Below are 19988 nucleotides of genomic sequence, written 5' to 3' on the forward strand. Positions count from 1 at the left end.
CATTCTCATTGCAGGCGGAGACCTTTCGCCCCAGATGCTCTCAGAGATGAGGGAGACGAACCAGGTTCTGCGGCAGATCACAGAACTGCTGAAACAGCAGGTAAGGTGGGGCGCGATGCCATTCACACCCTCCTCCTTTTAAGTTAAAGGTAAAGGTACCCCTGCCCGTACGGGCCAGTCTTGACAGACTCTAGGGTTGTGCGCCCATCTGACTCAAGAGGCCGGGGGCCAGCGCTGTCCGGAGACACTTCCGGGTCACGTGGCCAGCGTGACGAAGTTGCTCTGGCGAGCCAGCACAGCACACGGAAACGCCGTTTACCTTCCCGCTAGGAAGCGGTCCCTATTTATCTACTTGCACCCGGAGGTGCTTTCGAACTGCTAGGTTGGCAGGCGCTGGGACCGAACAATGGGAGCGCACCCCGCCGCGGGGATTCGAACCGCCGACCTTTCAATCGGCAAGCCCTAGGCGCTGAGGCTTTTACCCACAGCGCCACCCGCGTCCCTTACTTTTAAGTTAAAAAGGAGAAAAAGATTAAAACACTTGAACCCTACATAGCCATTCTAAAACACCTGATCCCGGCGTGGCAGACGAAAGCCGTTCCCCACCATCAAATTATGCACTAATTGTGCACAGGCTATTTGCACACCAGATCTTTTTTTTATAACAACAACAACAATGGTTATCCTTAAGCATTTGACAAATATTTCAGTTCCAGGATTCCACTGTTGGTAGAGCGATAATTTATTTTGCATGGGGTCACCTCTATCCAACCCAAGCGGCAGGGTTTTCCTCATTTGCAGTGTTCTCTGGTGCTTGCCAAGCTTTCATAAGGACTAGAAACTTGCAAAGAAACTGCATGTGGAGGATGCAGGCTGCAGGGCGACGTTGGTCAGCATCCCACCCCAGATGCCGAATTCTGGCTTTAGGTAAAGGTTACCAGATTTTTTTTTCAATGAATCCGGGGACACTTTTCAACTTCAATGGATTTTGTATGGGGACTGGTTTGTAAATCATAGAATAGAATCATAGAGTTGAAATAGACCACAAGGGCCATCGAGTCCAACCCCCTGCCAAGCAGGAAACACCATCAGAGCACTCCTGACATATGGTTGTCAAGTCTCTGCTTAAAGACCTCCAAAGAAGGAGACTCCACCACACTCCTTGGCAGCAAATTCCACTGTCGAACAGCTCTGACTGTCAGGAAGTTCTTCCTAATGTTGAGGTGGAATCTTCTTTCTTGTAGTTTGTATCCATTGCTCCGTGTCCGCTTCTCTGGAGCAGCAGAAAACAACCTTTCTCCCTCCTCTAGGTGACATCCTTTTATATATTTGAACATGGCTATCATATCACCCCTTAACCTCCTCTTCTCCAGGCTAAACATGCCCAGCTCCCTTAGCCGTTCCGTGGACCGTCCCTGGGAAATGGGGACATCTGGTAACCTTACCTTAGGTGCTACACCTGGGGAAGCCTCTTCTCCATTGCACCCACCTAAACTAATGGACTGGAGTAAACCGTGTCCTTTCATTTCAGTGGGTCTGTCTGAGCATGGCTACCGTTTGAGAAAAACCCTGAGAACTGATTCTGTAGCCCTGATTATAATGGACAAGAAGCAATTAACATAGCTGTCAACTTTCAGATTTCAAAATAAGGGATCAGCAGCCTCACCTGTCCCAGGGACAGTCTACGGTATATCTAACATTCCGGGATAGCAGCGGGAAGCAGCGGGAAACAGCGCTGGAATAAGGGAATTTCCCGCAAAAAAAGGATCCTGAACATAAAGAGTGAAAGTCTGGGCCAATCCAAGGCCTCCAAAATCTCCTGAAAGGGAGAGAGGGAGCTTTTTAAAAAATAAATAAAATCTATTGAGGGTCACATTCCCTGGTAGCTTCGAGAACTCTGTCCCACCATCTCGTCCTCTGTCATCCCCTTCTCCTTGTGCCCTCCATCATTCCCAGCATCAGGGTCTTTTCCAGGGAGTCTTCTCTTCTCATGAGGTGGCCAAAGTACTGGAGCCTCGGCTTCAGGATCTGTCCTTCCAGTGAGCACTCAGGGCTGATTTCCTTCAGAATGGAGAGGTTGGATCTTCTTGCAGTCCATGGGACTCTCAAGAGTCTCCTCCAGCACCAGAATTCAAAAGCATCCATTCTTCGGCGATCAGCCTTCTTTATGGTCCAGCTCTCACTTCCATACATCACTACTGGGAAAACCGTAGCTTTAACTATACGGACCTTTGTCGGCAAGGTGATGTCTCTGTTTTTTAAGATGCTGTCTAGGTTTGTCATTGCATCTTTTAATTCCGTGCTTCTTGGGAGAAAAGCAATGACAAACCTAGACATATTCCTTCCCACCCGACAAGAGAGGGACAGAGCACCCCTGATGTGTGAACAGGACTCCCCCCCCCTCAGCTTCCTTCCATCACTCCATTCATTCCCCCCCCCCCATGGCACTGGAAATTAGGCTGTGGGTGCACCACAGTTCCCCACCCCTTATTTAAACCAATTAATTTATCCACCCCCAGGACGAGATTATTGGGACAGACCACAGGGCAGCGGCGAGTTTGGGAGAAGGTGATTTTGCCTTACTTTGCCTTGCTTGTCTACTTGTCCCCAGAGGTGCCTTGCTGCACACCCAGCGGAAACAAAATGTGGGGTGGAATTTCCCTCTGGCTCACCCAACAGATCTCTGCTTACGTCCTGCCGCTCCAGTTAGGAGCAAATAAATCTCTAGGGGGAGAAGGAAGGGTAGGTCTCTGGTCATCAGATGCCCATTGCAGAAAACCCACAAGTGAGATGATGATTGATGATGATGATTGAATTTATATACCACCCTATACCCGGAGGTCTCAGGGCGGTTCACACAATAAGATCACAGTATATAAAATTACAATAAAAGCAATAACCCAATAACAACCCCCCCCCCAAAGAGCCACATTTTAAAAGGGCATAGGATGTCCATCAGGTCAATCAAAGGCCTGATTAAAAAGGAACATTTTTGCCTGGTACCTAAAGGGGTATAATGAAGGCGCCAGGCGAACCTCCCTGGGGAGAGCATTCCACGGATGGGGAGCCAACGCAGAGAAGGCCCCGTTCTCATGTTGCCACCCTCCGCACCTCTCAAGGAGGAGGCACATGAAGGAGGGCCTCGGAAGGTGATCCCAGGGTCTTGGCAGGTTCATATGGAAAGAGGCAGTCCTTGAGGTATTGCGGTCCTGAGCCGTTTAAGGCTGTATAGGTCAGGACCAGCACTTTGAATTGGGCCTGGAAACTCACTGGTAGCCAGTGCAGTCAGACCAGGACTCAAGCCCCACTTTCTCAACGGTCCTTCTTTGGGCTCCAACCCGTTGGCACTGGCCACCCGCGTTTGGTATTAGCGGGAATGCCAGCATAACAGACTCTCTATGCCACATAGCAGAGGAGAAGCACATTGGCTTCCCAGAGGGTGTTTTTCCCCAGCATCCTAGGCCCTCCAAATGCCCTTGTTGTAAACAAAATCTGCCCTTTTCCCTTATGGGGTATCCAAGAGCCCATCTAGAGTCCTTACATAGGTTCCCTATTGGTAGGAGAAAATAACAGAGACCAACCAGAGAATATTGAGAAGCAAAGCAGCTAGTAAGCTTGATCTTTATTGATCTGTTGCAACAGAGTGCTCCCCTCACACTCAGGAAAGGAGGAGGACCCAGAAAAATGGTGTGCAAAGCTTTATAAAGACAATTTAAATTCCCTGCCCTGGAGCTCCAGACCACCCCTCCATACATCATACATACATCACAGAAGGGGTGTAACCCAAGATCACCACCCCAGATACATCATACCTACATCACAGAAAAGGCGGTCTACAACAGAAATCTGAGCGCGTTGTTTATCTCCTGTCTGACAGGTTACATGTTAATGCTCACTTGATTGGATACCCTGGGAAGCCTGGCTAGTCTTTCATAATGGCCATGTCACAGGCTCACACCGTATTCATATCTTAAATGTGCCCTTAAGACAGGATTTGTGAGGAAAGAGACAATGGGGAGGTTTCCTGACACCCCCCTCCCTTCCTTGCAGGGAAAACATTTGGCCAGTTTGGGAATCAAAATGGTCTCAGGTTGGTCTTCCTGTGCTGATCTATGTACGTGCTTGGTTGGTACACTTATGAACATTAAAGGTAAAGGTGAAGGGACCCCTGACCATTAGGTCCAGTCGTGGATGACTCTGGGGTTGCGGCGCTCATCTCGCTTGATTGGCCGAGGGAGCCGGCATACAGCTTCCGGGTCATGTGGCCAGCAGGACTAAGCCGCTTCTGGCAAACCAGAACAGCGCACGGAAATGCCGTTGACCTTCCCGCCGGAGTGGTACCTATTTATCTACTTGCACTTGATGTGCTTTCGAACTGCTAGGTTGTTAGGAGCAAGGACCGAGCAACGGGAGCTCACCCGGTCGCGGGGATTCGCACCACCAATCTTCTGATCGGCAAGTCCTAGGCTCTGTGGTTTAACCCACAGCGCCACCCGCATAATGTTATGAACATTACCATATATCTAAGACCTCAGAATTCCTATCACACCCCTATTTCCCAGGGACAGTCCTGGATTTACAGAAGCCGCCCCGGTTTATGATTTGATCCCAGAACGTCCCGCTTTTCCTTAGGACACCCCTGTTCCCACTGGATAAATGTTGGAGGGCGTGCAGCAAGATGGCTGCGCCGATGCTCTGAGGGCGAAGCATCGTCTGGGGGTCTTCCGCCCTTGGCCATGCAAAGTCTGCTTTGTCCGGCTGCCTCTCTCTTGTGTAACTCCACATTCCAGACGCGCTTTGCCTTCCACCCCCGGCTCCCTGGCCGCCTCTCCCTGCCAGCAAACTGGAAAAGCAGACTGGCCCTCTCTGTGCCAGGACAAACTCTTGCGGAGCCGGGGGGGGCCTCCGGGGGGAGTCGCCGTCGTGCGTTCCTCTCCGGCCGTCCTTGCCGAGATGAAGTCAGCTCTTCCCCAGGCAGCTGGGATGCCTCCACTCGCAAGCCTCTCGCCGGGGGCCGGATGGACCTAGCAGTCCCGTCCATCAGGGGCCTGTCTTTTCAAAAAGAAAGAAACCCCTTTTATGAAGGAAGGGAGCGTGCTCTTGAACTCAGGTCTTGCTCGTGGGCTTCCCATAATGGCATCCGGTTGCCCACTGGCAGAACACGGAGCATTGGCCCTCGCCCCATCAATGACCCCCTATTCTCTATTCATGGAGGAAAAGGCTTTAATTTGAATTCAGCCTCATCTTTTATTTCCCTTCTTTTCCCTCCCCCTCCCCTTTTATAAATATCATCCGATCTGAGACCCCCCAGCTAATTCTCCCCTGGGCTCCTCGCTGGCCCAAGTAGGACCAACTCAGCCAGCTAGCCCTGGGAATTATCTAATTGATTTTTGAATTTTATTGTTGTTCATGTTTTTATACTGTATTGTATGCTGCTTTTATAATTAAGTGTTTTAAAGTGTTTTAAATTTGTTGTTAGCCGCCTGAGACCGGTTTTTGAACCAAGAAGGGCGGGGTATAAATAAATTATTATTATCATCATTATCATCATCATCATCACTTTGGCTGCCAGCCACATTGGCTATATGCGCTGCCTCCACAGTAGAAGGCAGTAATGTAAACACTGGCCACTGCAAGAACAGTATGCTGGACTTTGGGGGCATTGTTTGGCCCAATCTGTTTACTTTCTTAAGGCATTGGGGGGGGGGGAATCAACATGGGCAAAGTCTTTTGGCCGCTGCTTGCCTCAGTGGCTAGGTAGAGCCTCAAAGCTCAGAGGCAGGCTACCTCTGCACATAATAATAAGACCAGTGTAATGTGGTCTTTGCGGCCGCTCCCAGTCCCCAGTCTAGCTGCCGCATTCTGGATTAGTTGTAGTTTCTGAGTCACCTTCAAAGGAAGTCCCACGTAGAGCGCATTGCAGTAGTCCAAGCGGGAGATAACCAGAGCATAGGCCACTCTGGCGAGACAGTCCGCGGCCAGGGAGGGTCTCATCCTGCATACCAGATGGAGTTGGTAGACAGCTGCCCTGGACACAGAACTGACCTGCACCTCCATGGACAGCTGTGAGTCCAGAATGACTCCCAGGCTGCACACCTGGTCCTTCAGGGGCACAGTTGCCCCATTCAGAACCAGGGAATCCTCCACACCTGCCCACCTCCTGTCCCCCAAAAACAGTACTTCTGTCTTGTCAGGATTCAACCTCAATCTGTTAGCCACCATCCATCCTCCAACCGCCTCCAGGCACTCACACAGGACCTTCACCGCCTTCACTGGTTCTGATTTGAAAGAGAGATAGAACCAGGTGTCATCTGCATATTGATGGAAGCTGCACATAGCAACTTGTGGGGAGGAACAAGAACAAGAAGGTGTGGGCTGTCTGGTCGAATGGCTAGGCACTTAAAAGATTTGGGGTTTACGAGGACAATGAGGTCTGCATAAACTTAGCCATTTCTTTCTTTTTTTATTTTTATTTTATTTTCAATGCAAAATTACAACAAAAATTACAAACATTAAATCCAAAATAAAGCAGTACAAACAAGAAAAAAACATGAGGAAAAAACAACAAAAAACAAAAACACACATCTACAAATAAAACCATATCATCCTTCTAATCATTACATACGTATACACATATTGACTTCCTTCCTTTGTTCTAAGACCTCGAAATTTTTACTCTTTCTAAATGGTTGTGTCTAATGTAGATTGGGACGCAGGTGGCGCTGTGGGTTAAAGCCTCAGCGCCTAGGGCTTGCCGATCAAAAGGTCGGCGGTTTGAATCCCCGTGGCGGGGTGCGCTCCCGTCGCTCGGTCCCAGCGCCTGCCAACCTAGCAGTTCGAAAGCACTCCTGGGTGCAAGTAGATAAATAGGGACCGCTTACTAGTGGGAAGGTAAACGGCGTTTCCGTGTGCGGCTCTGGCTCGCCAGAGCAGCAATGTCACGCTGGCCACGTGACCCGGAAGTGTCTCCGGACAGCGCTGGCCCCTGGCCTCTTGAGTGAGATGGGCGCACAACCCTAGAGTCTGGCAAGACTGGCCCGTACAGGCAGGGCTACCTTGACCTTTACCTTTAATGTAGATTACCTCTATGTTTATACTTTTTGCACCATTTTTCTCTTTCTTTAACCCTGCAAAGCTTCATTCATTACCTACTGACAGGCTTACTCCAGAACAATGTTTTTTCATATACTCTTTAGCACGTCCCCATTCTTTTAATATTTTTTGGTCCGATTGGACCATAAACTTAGCCATTTCTATTGCCTGGAGTTGAAATTTGGATTTTCAGTGTCACGGAAGGGCAGACCAGAATAATCCCCCACCCACATCAGCCCAGATGAATTATTCAATGCATTTGCTACCCACACCCAGTTCGTTCTTCTTTTCATTTACACAAAGACACCCCCCAAATTAATTTCCCAACCCTCCTTGCTTCAGATCAGTTCAATTCCCCTTCATCACATGTGCTTGCCCATTCCAATAAATCATTTCTACATAAAGTCACCTTAATTTATTCCCGCCCATCACATTCATTAATATCATACCCATTAAACCCAGACCAACCCTCTCCAAAAACCCACTACACTTGAGGAAGACGAGGGGCTTATGGCAACTTATGGGCCCAGCACTAACAATTAATTTGGCACGTTGTCGCTGTCAGTCGAGCTTCCACCATCAGGAGCAGCCTACCTTCAACTAGAAGCATATTACAGGGATTAGTTTTCCTTATTGTGCTGTTGGGTGGGGGACATCATGGTTGCTCACTGTTGGGTCTAGTTTGTTGCGTGTGTAGGTCCCCAGGCCACCCCTCAAATAACTTCACACATAACACGTAATTTAGTTTTGTTTTTTGGGGCACTATTTTGGCCACAACTTTATTAAAATACAAAATTTGTTGTTTAGACATTGGTTATGACTATCTGTCCCCCCGCCTGGGACAGAACTGACATCCCGAGGTCCGATCGGTAGCCAGTAGAAGGGAAAGTCAAACTTGGGGGTCATTTGAGCTAAGCGTCGGACCCACGCGGCTCACCCCAGCAGCTCCCCGAAAGCTTGCCGGCCCGGTCCTATGACAAGGATTCCCATGACAGGGATTGGGCGGCCCTGGTCCCATGACAGGGATTGGACGAAATCATGGCAAGCCCCAGGATTCCTTTAAGGGAATTCCCTTCAGCGCAATAGGAGGGGCAGGCACAGCCTATTCTGACCCCTCCACCACCAGCATGTTATAACCAATGCCTAACCGCAACCTTACAAGTTGTGACGAATTGCAGAGTAGTAGGCAAAAACCAAATGGCACAGATGTTGGATTGAGGTTAAGGGGTTTTTAGTAATAATGTCATGAAGGAATATGCAAAAACGGATTGTTAACAGGTGAAAATTTAAAGGTATAATATATTCAGATCAAAGAAAAGGATAAAGGTAAAGGATTTGCTGAATAAAAAAATCGAACTGGAATACAAAGAGGGGAGGTGTGGGGAGGTCCGGGAAACAAGCAAATGCAAGATAAGTTATGAAAGATTGAACTGTTTTTAATTGTTTTTTTTTCCTATTTTTTTTCTTTGTAATGTTTTGAAAAATCTTAATAAAATATTATATGGGGGGGAAAAAAACCAAATGGCACAGCCAATCACCAAATGGCAAAATTCCTACTAGGCCCCTGCGCCAAGGCAGACGACCCCATGACAGGCAAAGCAAGGTCAACCGGAAAAGGGGACAGGCGGGCGGGTGATCCGATGCACTCTGCAAAGAGAAAGAGAAACCAGAGTGCACCAATATTTAAAGACTATGGTCCCACCCACCCAATTTGCAACATACAATTTGCCCCAGCAACCCGGTTATCCAATCACAAATGCCAGGCAACAACTATTAACTTACCTGGCAACAAGATTAATATGTAATATGCTTCTAGTTGAAGGTAGGCTGCTCCTGATGGTGGAAGCTCGACTGACAGCGACAACGTGCCAAATTAATTAACTGGCCCACACCGCAACACGTGCTCTCATTTATTGGAGAACACGCTATCTCACAAAGCAGTCCTTCTGCCTTGCCATTTCTTTTCTTTTTTTAATAATAAATTTTATTTGTATTTTCCACACAACAACAACAACACGAAAAATACACAAAACCCAAAAGCCAGCATACAAAAAACCCCACAAATCCATATCATACAAGTTAATAATATAAACACTAAAAATAAAAACAAACAATGACTTCCACCAATCCCACAGCACCTCCTTTATCTCTCGTTGTGTCTTCCTGTTTTCCTTATCCTCTCTATCCCAGCATCTAGATATAAATCCCTCTTTCTTATCCTTTCACTTCACAAGGTTATTCCTCTGCTCTGCCACTTCTGAATAAAAAGAAAATGAACTTTTCACAAGCTCTTTGCGCTGCTCTCTTCTAACTGCACACCCATCCATCTTCAGCCTCTACCATTTCGAAATATACGTTTTCAAAAAGGGGCATATCTCCAAAATAAGGTCGCGCATGCCCTTGTCACTTTGAGGTTGGACGGTGTTTGTCAGTTTCTCCTGAAATATACAAACCGCCCACCCACAAAACGCAAAAAGAAATTAAAATAAATAAAAAATCTGGCAGTGGAAGCTAAAACCACCACGGGTCCCTTTAGGCCTGCGCTGCCCAGGTTTACAGGAAGGTCTGGGTTAGATTAAAGCTTCTTGAAAAACCGCAAAACGTTGGCCACAGTTTAATTGCAAGCTGGAAAGCAAATAGTGACCCTCCGGCTTTCTGCCGGATGAGGTGATTACCTCAAGTAGACCTTCTGCTGTTCCCCGGCTGGGGTAGTTCTTCCTGCCTTCGAGGCCAAATCCAGATGGGAACGGGGTCCAGACTTTATCTACCAAGCCAGTTTTAACAGATAGTTCCTCGTTTTTCTCAGGAGCGCCCCTAGGGAACTCAAAACGGCACACGCTGGGCAATACATTAATTGGCATTTGGCCTCGTTATCTCCACCCTGGGCAAAAAGCAGGGGCGAAACTGGGCTTTATTTCACCCGGGGTCAAAGACCCAGATTGGCACCCCCCCATACACATTTGTGTACACACACACACACACACACACACACACACAAGCAGGTTGGGAGCCTCCATGGCGCCCCTCTGGAGGTTTCACCCGGGGCAAAAAAACCAACAACTGGCCCCTGCCCCTGTAGCTAAATGTAGAGGGACCCCTGACCATTAGGTCCAGTCGTGGCCAACTCTGGGGTTGCGGCGCTCATCTCGCTTTACTGGCCGAGGGAGCCGGCGTACAGCTTCCGGGTCATGTGGCCAGCAGGACTAAGCCGCTTCTGGCGAACCAGAGCAGCGCACAGAAATGCCGTTTACCTTCCCGCCGGAGTGGTACCTATTTGTCCACTTGCACTTTGAGGTGCTTTCTTTTTTTCTAGGAGGTTCAGAAGAAGAAAAACCTCAGAAATAATTTTTCTCCGCTCTGCTTTTGTATACTTGGCCTTGAGTCGGAAGCTCAGCTTTCCTACCCCCCCCACCCCCCCACCCCCAATCACCAAGGAAGGGGCTGTAAACTGGTGTTTATTTTCACCATTGTTTTGCAGATCAAGGAGCTCACCTTCTTGAAGAACACCGTGATGGAGTGCGATGCTTGTGGTAAGTCTCTGTCAAAGGTATCTCCATACAGACCCAAAACATGAAATGCATTCCTTAAAAGCTAGCAATTGGAGTGAATGGCACTTTGTGCATGCCCAGAGGCATCCTGGCCTCCAGGCGTCCCCTCCTGCAAAGGAGGGAGAGGACCACAGGGTCCTTATTGCAACCAGATTTCATCTCACCTGCCAGGTGCAACCAGCCAGCCGTAAGGGGCCAGAGGGCTGCCGCCTGAGAGCCCCACCCAAGGCGTGGCCCCTAATCGCCTAATAGCGCATGGCTGGGTGTGCACTGCAATTTCTGCCTGGCTGCAGCTGAAGGACAAGCAGCTCGGCCTTTTTCCCTCTCCCTTGCTCCCTGGCAGCCCACTAATGGCAGCCGCTAGTCCTGGTCCAGCACATAGCAAGGCAGAAATAATGTGCAGCTGCCCCATGTGGGGATCAAACCTGCAACCTGGCATTATCAGCACCACACGGGTAAAGGTAAAGGGACCCCTGACCGTTAGGTCCAGTCACAACAACTCTGGGGTTGCGGCGCTCATCTGGCTTTACTGGGCGAGGGAGCCGGCACACAGCTTCTGGGTCATGTGGCCACCATGAAAAAGCCGCTTCTGGTGAACCAGAGCAGCACACGGAAACGCCGTTTACCTTCCCGCTGGCGTGGTACCTATTTATCTACTTGCGCTGGTGTGCTTTCAAACTGCTAAGTGGGTAGGAGCAGGGACGGAGCAACGGGAGCTCACCCCGTCGCGGGGATTTGAACCGCCAACCTTCCGATCAGCAAGTCCTAAGTTCTGTGGTTAGATAACAGTTCCCTGGATGGTTAAGTCCAGTCAAAGGGGACTATGGGGTTGCGGCGCTCATCTCGCTTCAGGCTGTTTCAAGTGGCGCCATAATGCTTTAAATGTATGGTGTTAACGTGGTTTGAGGGACGCGGGTGGCGCTGTGGGTTAAACCACAGAGCCTAGAACTTGCTGATCAGAAGGTCGGTGATTCGAATCCCCACGATGGGGTGAGCTCCCGTTGCTTGGTCCCTGCTCCTGCCCACCTAGCAGTTCAAAAGCATGTCAGAGTGCAAGTAGATAAATAGGTACCGCTCCGGCGGGAAAGTAAACGGCATTTCCATGCGCTGCTCTGGTTCCCCAGGAGCGGCTTAGTCATGCTGGCCACATGACCCGGAAGCTGTACGCCGGCTCCCTCTGCCAATAAAGTGAGATGAGTGCCACAACCCCAGAGTCGGTCACGACTGGACCTAATGGTCAGGGGTTCCTTTACCTTTAACTTGGTTTGAGACAGAGGAAGAGGCGGCCAGCTGGCTGTGAGGGAGAAGGCAGACAGGAGGCAGATGACTGTGGTTGGTGGGGCATTGCCCCATTCGCCCCTAACAGACCAGCCTCCAGTGGGGGCAGCCCAACGCCTTTGTTTCCTTGTCTTCCAGGGATCGGCACAGGAGCTACTGGCCCCGGCATCAGCGTGGCGGCTCTTAATCGCTGCTACCCGAATCCTTGCTTCCCGGGGGTCACCTGCACGGACACCCCCACCGGCTTCCGCTGCGGGGCCTGTCCTCTGGGCTACACGGGGAACGGGACCCACTGCAGCGACATCGACGAGGTCAGGAGGGTCCCCCTTTCCTTCTGCGTAAAAGATGGGAGGCAGCAGAAAGCCATAGATCTCTTCTGAATCTTTTTTTCCTCAACTGGCTTGGGAGTGGAGGGGAACCACTAAGATTGGCTTGGGTTCCACTCAGAGTCGAGAGTGGATTTCATGCTCTTTATTCAGCTCATAGTGGTGAGGAGGGAATGGAAGTCCCCTCAGAGTATCTGATTTATATACATGATTTACACAAAGGGCTGCACGTGATTGGCTAATTCCGGAATTCTCCTGTAGGCCAATCAGGTTGTGGATTCACTTCTATCTGGAGCTGGATTGGGTGGCTCCTGCCGACCAATCATACTGCTGCATTGTTCTAGGACCAATCAGACTGCTGCATTCTGAATGCTATTGTTCTAGGACCAATCAGACTGCTGCATTCTGGATCCTATTGTTCTAGGACCACTCAGACTGCTGAGGTTTGAATCCTATTCACCCCCATACCAAATTGTCTGCTTTCCATGTGAAGGCCGGTGTTCCAGAACCGCATAGAATTACGGGAGGTGTTCGTGATTCACACAGTGGGGGAGGCATGTTGGACAAGCTCACTGGCCTCATTTTCACCTTGCTCCAACTGAGGATGTGACCGGGGGGGGGGGGGAGAGGACACGATCCAAAGAGATTGCCATGGGAGGGGGTAGCAGAGCAATGGAGGGAATGCAAGCCAGTGTCCCAAATGGTGCTATCAGAACTGCAAACACACACACACCTGTTTGACAGCCACTGTTACAGCGATGCTATAAAGGTAAAGGAACCCCTGACCATTAGGTCCAGTCGTGACCAACTCTGGGGTTGCAGCGCTCATCTCGCTTTATTGGCTGAGGGAGCCAGCATACATCTTCCAGGTCATGTGGCCAGCAGGACTAAGCCGCTTCTGGCAAACAGAGTTTACCTTCCCGCCGGAGTGGTACCTATTTATCTACTTGCACTTCATGCTTTCAAACTGCTAGGTGGGCAGGAGCAGGGACCGAGCAACGGGAGGTTACCCCATCATTGCGGGGATTCAAACCGCCGACCTTCTGATCGGCAAGTCCTAGGCTCTGTGGTTTAACCCGCAGCGCCACCCGCGTCCCTTAGCGATGCTATAATCATGCAAAACCTTTTCTCCTTGCAGTGTGCAGCAAACCCCTGCTTCCCCAGAGTCCAGTGTGTCAACACAGCCCCCGGCTTCCACTGCAACCCCTGCCCTACTGGCTACACTGGTCCCATACTGGAAGGAGTCGGTCTGGCTTTCGCCAGGGCGAACAAGCAGGTAACTCTTTGTAGGGTAGGATCTTTATGCCCTCTGATTGTGGTGGTGAGCACAGCTGCGGAAAGAGAAGCGGGGTGGCAGTGGCGTAGCGTGGGTTGTCAGCACCCGGGGCAAGGCAAGTAATTTGCGCCCCCCCCGCTGCACTGTCCCTCCCCCAGATAGTCCCTCGCTCTCTCTCCGCACCGCACCGCACGCCTGGCACCATCCCCTCCACAGTGGGCGGCGACCCGGCGGCTCGGATCGGATTCGCACAGCCAGCACTGCAGTGAGAGAGAGTGAGTGAGCCAGGTAGGGGCAGAGAGCTGCGAGTGCGAACGTGCCCCCCCCCAGATGTTGCGCCCGGTGCGGCCGGGCCCCCCTGCACCCCCCACACTACGCCACTGGGTTCTTCCCAGTTTTCCATTTCTTTGCCATTCCTTTAAGTCAGGGGCCAGGCAGCCTGTTTGTGCTCCTTGGGCCTGCATGCAGGAGGGCTGATAGGAACAAGGACGGAAGAAGGCATTGCCTGCTGTTCTGCCCAATATCCTGTTTCTCTTCCGCTGCGGTTCGTCTCCTGCCCAAGGCCATGTCATCTGCCTCTCTTGTCTTCTCTGGTGAAATTATGTAGCCTACAGGAATAAATAATAATAATAATATTTTTATTTATTTATACCCAGCCCTTCCTGGTTCAAAAACCAGGCTCAGGGCAGCTAACAACAAATTAAAAACACTTAATTGTAAAAGCAGCATAAAATACAGTATAAAAAAATGAATAACAATAAAATTCAAAGTTCAGAAATCAATTTAGGGGAAATCCATTTAATAAGCATTAGATAATCCCCAGGGCTAGCTGGCTGAATTGGTCCTACTTGGGCCAGCGAGGAGGCCAGGGGAGAATTAGCTGTGGGGTCTCAGAGCGGGTGATCTTCATAAAAGGGGAGGGGGAGGGAAGAGAAGGGAAATAAAAGATCAGGCTGAATTCAAATTAAAGGCCAGGCAGAATAGCTCTGTCTTACAGGCCCGATGGAAGGAGGTTAAATCCTGCAGGACCCTGGTCTCATGGGACAGAGCATTCCACCAGGTCGGAGCCACCACTGAGAAGGCCCTGTCCCTGGTGGAGGGTAGTTTGACTTCCTTAGGGCCTGGGGCCTCTAAACTATGGTTATTCATGGACCTTAATGTCCTCTGCAGGGCAGACCAGGAGAGGCGGTCCCGTAAATACGAGGGCCCGAAGCCACAATCCATTTGCATTATTACAACCCCATTCATTTCAAAAAGAATGGGGATGGGTGTATGAAATCAGTTATGAATCGTTTGTGAGCTGACAGTAGAAAACGACAGCAAATACCATATTTCCCAGGTTGATTTTGGTTCCGGGGTGAATAAATGGATACTAGCAATTTCTGCTCCTGTTTCCATTTTTGACGCTGTGCTGCATAGCAGCTGCAGAGGGGTCCTGGCTCTGGGTTCTAGTCCTGGCAGTGCCTCTATACAAGGCTGCTCAGTTCCAAGCATACCTCTGGTCCATCTTCCCCCAGTATCTTCACCCTAGCTCTTGGTCTAATTATTTACCGAAGCCCTTTTTGTGTGCAGCCTGAGCAGCGTTTAAACTGGCGATTCTCCCTTAGAGAGCAGACTTTACCTATTGCAGCCACAAATGCAGAGATGCAAGGAAGGAGTTGCTTATTGCAGGCCACGTCTGTGTCTCCCCGTGGAGCTATTGACCTTCCCAAATACTTGATCACCCAAAAATGCCTTTGAAACAGCCAAAAGGTCTTGCGGCACCTCTGAGGACAAACAGATTTATTACTGCAGAAACTCAGGCCCGGTCCCGGGAGCTTATGACATAATAAACGTGTTGGCCCTTAAAGTTGCCACAACAGGACAGTCCGCTGGTTTTTGCCGCCAGGTAAACAGGCACAAATCTTCCCTCTCTGTTCTTTCCTGCGCAGGTCTGCAATGATGTCAACGAGTGCGAGACAGGGATGGGCAGATCCTGTGTCCCCAATTCCATCTGCACCAACACTCGGGTAATTATTGGCAGTTGCCTCAGACCAGACCTTCCTTCTGTCCCGCCGCAAAAGGCAACCGCCACCCCTCTGTTATGGTAAAATCTGGGTGCGAGGCTGCTCTGCCACCCAGCTCGTCGGACTAAGTCCGCGGGTCCCTGCGGAGGAAAATGAGTTCAGCCGGAGACAGGAGCAAACTGCAGAAGATCCAAGTTTATTGCACAACAGGTTCAAGGCGAGATTGAACAGCGAGGAAGGGGTGACATGAACTTTTGAAACTTCCCTCCATGTCCCAGAATACAGTGCAAAATACATCCCAGTTACATCATGAATACATTAAGAAGAGGTTGGGTTACACAGATTACATCATGAATATATTAAGAAGAGGTTGGGTTACACAGGATTAACATATGGAGGAGGGAGGGGGGAATATGCAGAGCTGGAGATATGCGCAGATAAGCACATCCTGAGTACCAGCGATGAGAAGTCAATGGTTCATGTATGCATAGTCTGCCACCTGGCATTGCCCGGAGGAAAGGCTTGGCAGAGTGATTTGACAGGATTAGGGTCTTGACACCTTGCTTGAGGGATTATGGAGGACAGGGGAGGTGTCATGGAGTCCTAGAGAAATTGAGCAAATTGGCACGTTGATTTTCTATGAATTTTATAGATTTTAGTCCCTTTTGTCATTGACAATTGGAAATAAATGGATATATTGTAGCGAAGAAGGAGGTGAAGAAGACATGCCCCCCCCTTCCGTATCACCTCCTTTCAACAAAAGGGGGAGCAGCTCAAGATGTTAGATTCCTGACTACTGCATTTTAGTTTCGCTGCAGACAATTATCCTGAGAGTGCCTCTCACCTGGCTCCGTCTATCCCATTTAAATTATGCCAGGTAACAGCTAGATGCATCAACAGTTGTCTCGTTCATGTTTAGAGGTGCAAATGGCACCCACCTGGGGGTGCCCAGCACACCGAAAGCAAAGGAAAGAGACCTACATTTGCACACTGAGAATCCCGTTGAAAGCAAGACAAAGCACACGGTGTGATCGGAATTTTGAGGTCTTAGATATATGTTAAATGTTCATAAGTGTACCGACCAAGCACACACATAGATCAGCACAGGAAGACAGACCTGGAACTATTTTCGATTCCCAAACTGACCAAATGTTTTCTCTGCAAGGTCAAAGGAAAATGGAAAGGCCTCCCCGTTATCTTTTCCTTCACAAATCCTGTCTTAAGGGCACATTTAAGATATGAATAGGGTGTGAGCCTGTGACCTGGCCCAGGAACTAAGTATTTATCGTTACAAAAGACTGGCCAGGCTCCCCAGGGTATCCAATCAAGTGACCATTAAACAGGTAACCTGTCAGACGAGATAAACAATGCACTCAGATTTCTGCTGTAGACCGCCTTTTCTGTGATGTAGGTATGATGTATCTGGGGGATGGTCTTGGGTTACACCCCTTGTGTGATGTATGTATGATGTATGGAGGGGTGGTCTTGAGCTCCAGGGCAGGGAATTTAAAATGTCTATATAAGGGCAGGCACACCTTTGTTCAGGGTCCTCCTCCTTTCCTACGGGTGAGTGAGGACCCTGTTGCAACAGATCAATAAAGATCAGGCTTACTAGCTGCTTTGCTTCTCAGTATTCTCTGGTTGGCCTCTGTTATTTTCTCCTACCAACAGGGAACCTACGTAAGAACTCTGTATGGGTTCTTGGATACCCCGTAAGGGAAAAAAGGGCAGATTTTTGTTTACAACAACGGTACACAAAGGCCTGTGTTTCCCAAAAGGAAGGGTGTCCCAAGATTGGTGGAAGGGAAACAGAAAAGCACCACAAAACAACAGGGCAGGTTTCACGTATCCAGGGAGGCGAGAGGACATCCTTTCGGCTGCTTGGCCACCCCTGCAAATGCCCCACTGCAAACCACCCCGTTTCTTCTCCCTGCAGGGCTCCTACAAGTGTGGGGCTTGCAAGCCTGGCTTCACAGGGGACCAGGTTTCCGGCTGCCGCAGCAAGATGGAGCGAAGATGTCCCAACGGAGATCTCAGCCCCTGCCACGAGAAAGCGGACTGCATTGTGGAACGCGATGGAACACTCAGCTGTGTGGTGAGTTCAGAGCCTCCTTTGGGCTCCTCCTCGATGCCTTATGAGGAACGGCTAAGGGAGCTGGGCATGTTTAGCCTGGAGAAGAGGAGGTTAAGGGGTGATATGATAGCCATGTTCAAATATAGAAAAGGATGTCACCTGGAGGAGGGAGAAAGGTTGTTTTCTGCTGCTCCAGAGAAGCGGACACGGAGCAATGGATCCAAACTACAAGAAAGAAGATCCCACCTAAACATTAGGAAGAACTTCCTGACAGTAAGAGCTGTTCGACAGTGGAATTTGCTGCCAAGGAGTGTGGTGGAGTCTCCTTCTTTGGAGGTCTTTAAGCAGAGGCTTGACAACCATATGTCAGGAGTGCTCTGATGGTGTTTCCTGCTTGGCAGGGGGTTGGACTCGATGGCCCTTGTGGTCTCTTCCAACTCTATGATTCTATGATTCCTCCTCTTCCTCACGTCTCTCCCTAAGCATCTCCAGATCTAGCGAACGGGGAAGCTGCAAAGTTCTGCAGACTAGAGGAGACTGAGCTGGCTGGTGTGTTTTTCTCCCCCGGCTCACCCTTAGAAATGTGAATTTCAGGTTTCTGCAAGTCCATAATAAACAGAAAAGCGAAGACTCCATTCAAATCTATTTCTAAATATTTCCCTCACCAAATCCGGGGGTGGGGGGGGGGCTGATGCAAAAGAACAACAAAATACGCCTCTTCTAAAACTGATGCTTTAAGATTCAGAATGTATGGGTCATTTTTTGCAATTAGAACAGCAAAGTTTTCTACGGCTCAAAGCCTTTGTTTTGTTTAGTCTCTGTCGCCCCCTAGTGGCCAGACAGTCAGACACGTGCCCCTCCAGAAATTAATACCCTCCCTTCGCTCATACCTTAATCAGCGTTGATTTTTTTTTTTCCATTTCATTTTTATTCAGTTTTTACATAAATATTTACAATCATACAGATTTCCCATTAACATATTTACAATTTTATGTGGACTTCCCTCAACTTTTCTGCCAATCATCCGTAATAAAAAATTTTCCTACACATTTCTCAAATTCCGTATCACCATTTTTCCTTTTCCTTTTTTTTTGTTTTCCTTTTAGACTAAACAAATAAGTAAATAAATAAATATCTTAACATATTTGTTTACATTTTTGCAATATTCCTTATCTTACTCACAAAACTTCTTTAAAACCCACTAGCGTTGTTTGCTCATCACATACATCTTTCAAATACTCCGAAAATTTTTCCCAGTCCTCATTGAATTTATGGGCTCGTTGGTATCTAATTTTCCCAGTTAATTTATCCAGTTCTGCGTAATCTGTTAACTTCATTCTCCACTCCTCCAAAGTCGGCAGTTCTTCCTGTTTCCACCTCTGGGCCATCAATACTCTCGCTGCTGTTATCGCATATTGGAAAAGTTTACAGTCCTTTTTATTAATATCATTCCTCGTTATTCCTAAAAGGAAAGTTTCTGGTCTTTTTACAAAACTGTATTTTAACATCTTCTTTAATTCATTGTATATCCTCTCCCAGAACCCTTTCACTTTTTTGCACTCCCACCACATATGAATAAAAGTTCCCTCTTTCTCTTTACATTTCCAGCACTTATTATTAATTTTAAACATCTTTGCTAATTTAACTGGTGTGATATACCATCTGTATACCATTTTCATCGTATTTTCTTTTAATGTGGTGCATGCTGTAAACTTCAAGTTGTTGTTCCATATTTTCACCCAATCTTCCCAGTATATATTGTACCCAAAATCCCTAGCCCAGTGGATCATTACCAACTTGACTTCCTCATCCATCGTATACCATTCCAATAACATTCTGTACATTTTGGAAATTATTTTACTGTCACTGTTTACTATTTCCGTTTGAAATCTTGACTCTTTTCCTTTGTAACCCTTTTCTTTCAGATCTTTTTTAAACATATCATTTATCTGGTAATAATTAAACCAATCAAACACATACTCTTTTACTTGTTCATATGGCTTCAATCTCCATTTTTCTCCATCTTTAACCACTAGGTCTCCATAGGTAATCCAGCTTCCTCTCATATTAGTTTTTTTAACACACATAACCTCTAGTGGAGACAGCCAATGTGGAACCCCTGGTTCCAATAAATTTTTATATCTCTAATCTGCGTTGATTTAAGGGGAGAGCTTTTTGTTCTTTTTGTCCTTTTTGTTCTTGTTGCTGTGTGTGAAAATGCATTGTGTTGATTCAAAACCGCACAATGTTTCAGGAAATTGCTTGCAAAAAAAAAAAATGTGCATAAGGCAAAGTTAAAGGAAGCACGGCGACTTTAACAGAGAACAAGTTTTTAAAATAATAATAATAAACGCATAAATTGGAAGAGCTGCAAAAAGATTCCATTGA

The 19988-nt window shown here is 48.3% G+C and overlaps 1 protein-coding gene across 1 annotated transcript in view; it reads left to right on the top strand.

Annotated features, from left to right (window-relative positions):
• The window catches only part of COMP (cartilage oligomeric matrix protein), a 45079-nt gene continuing 25091 nt past the window's right edge, over positions 1 to 19988 (top strand). The window contains exons 1-6 of the mRNA XM_083421667.1: positions 1 to 100; positions 10571 to 10622; positions 12057 to 12229; positions 13383 to 13520; positions 15452 to 15529; positions 17463 to 17621. Of these exons, the coding sequence (XP_083277793.1) occupies positions 35 to 100; positions 10571 to 10622; positions 12057 to 12229; positions 13383 to 13520; positions 15452 to 15529; positions 17463 to 17621 (666 nt within the window). The 5' untranslated portion in view covers positions 1 to 34. The remainder of the gene's footprint in view (positions 101 to 10570; positions 10623 to 12056; positions 12230 to 13382; positions 13521 to 15451; positions 15530 to 17462; positions 17622 to 19988) is intronic.

The sequence above is a fragment of the Podarcis tiliguerta genome (assembly GCF_965153285.1).
Source record: "Podarcis tiliguerta genome assembly, chromosome: 18".
Lineage (NCBI taxonomy): Eukaryota > Metazoa > Chordata > Lepidosauria > Squamata > Lacertidae > Podarcis > Podarcis tiliguerta.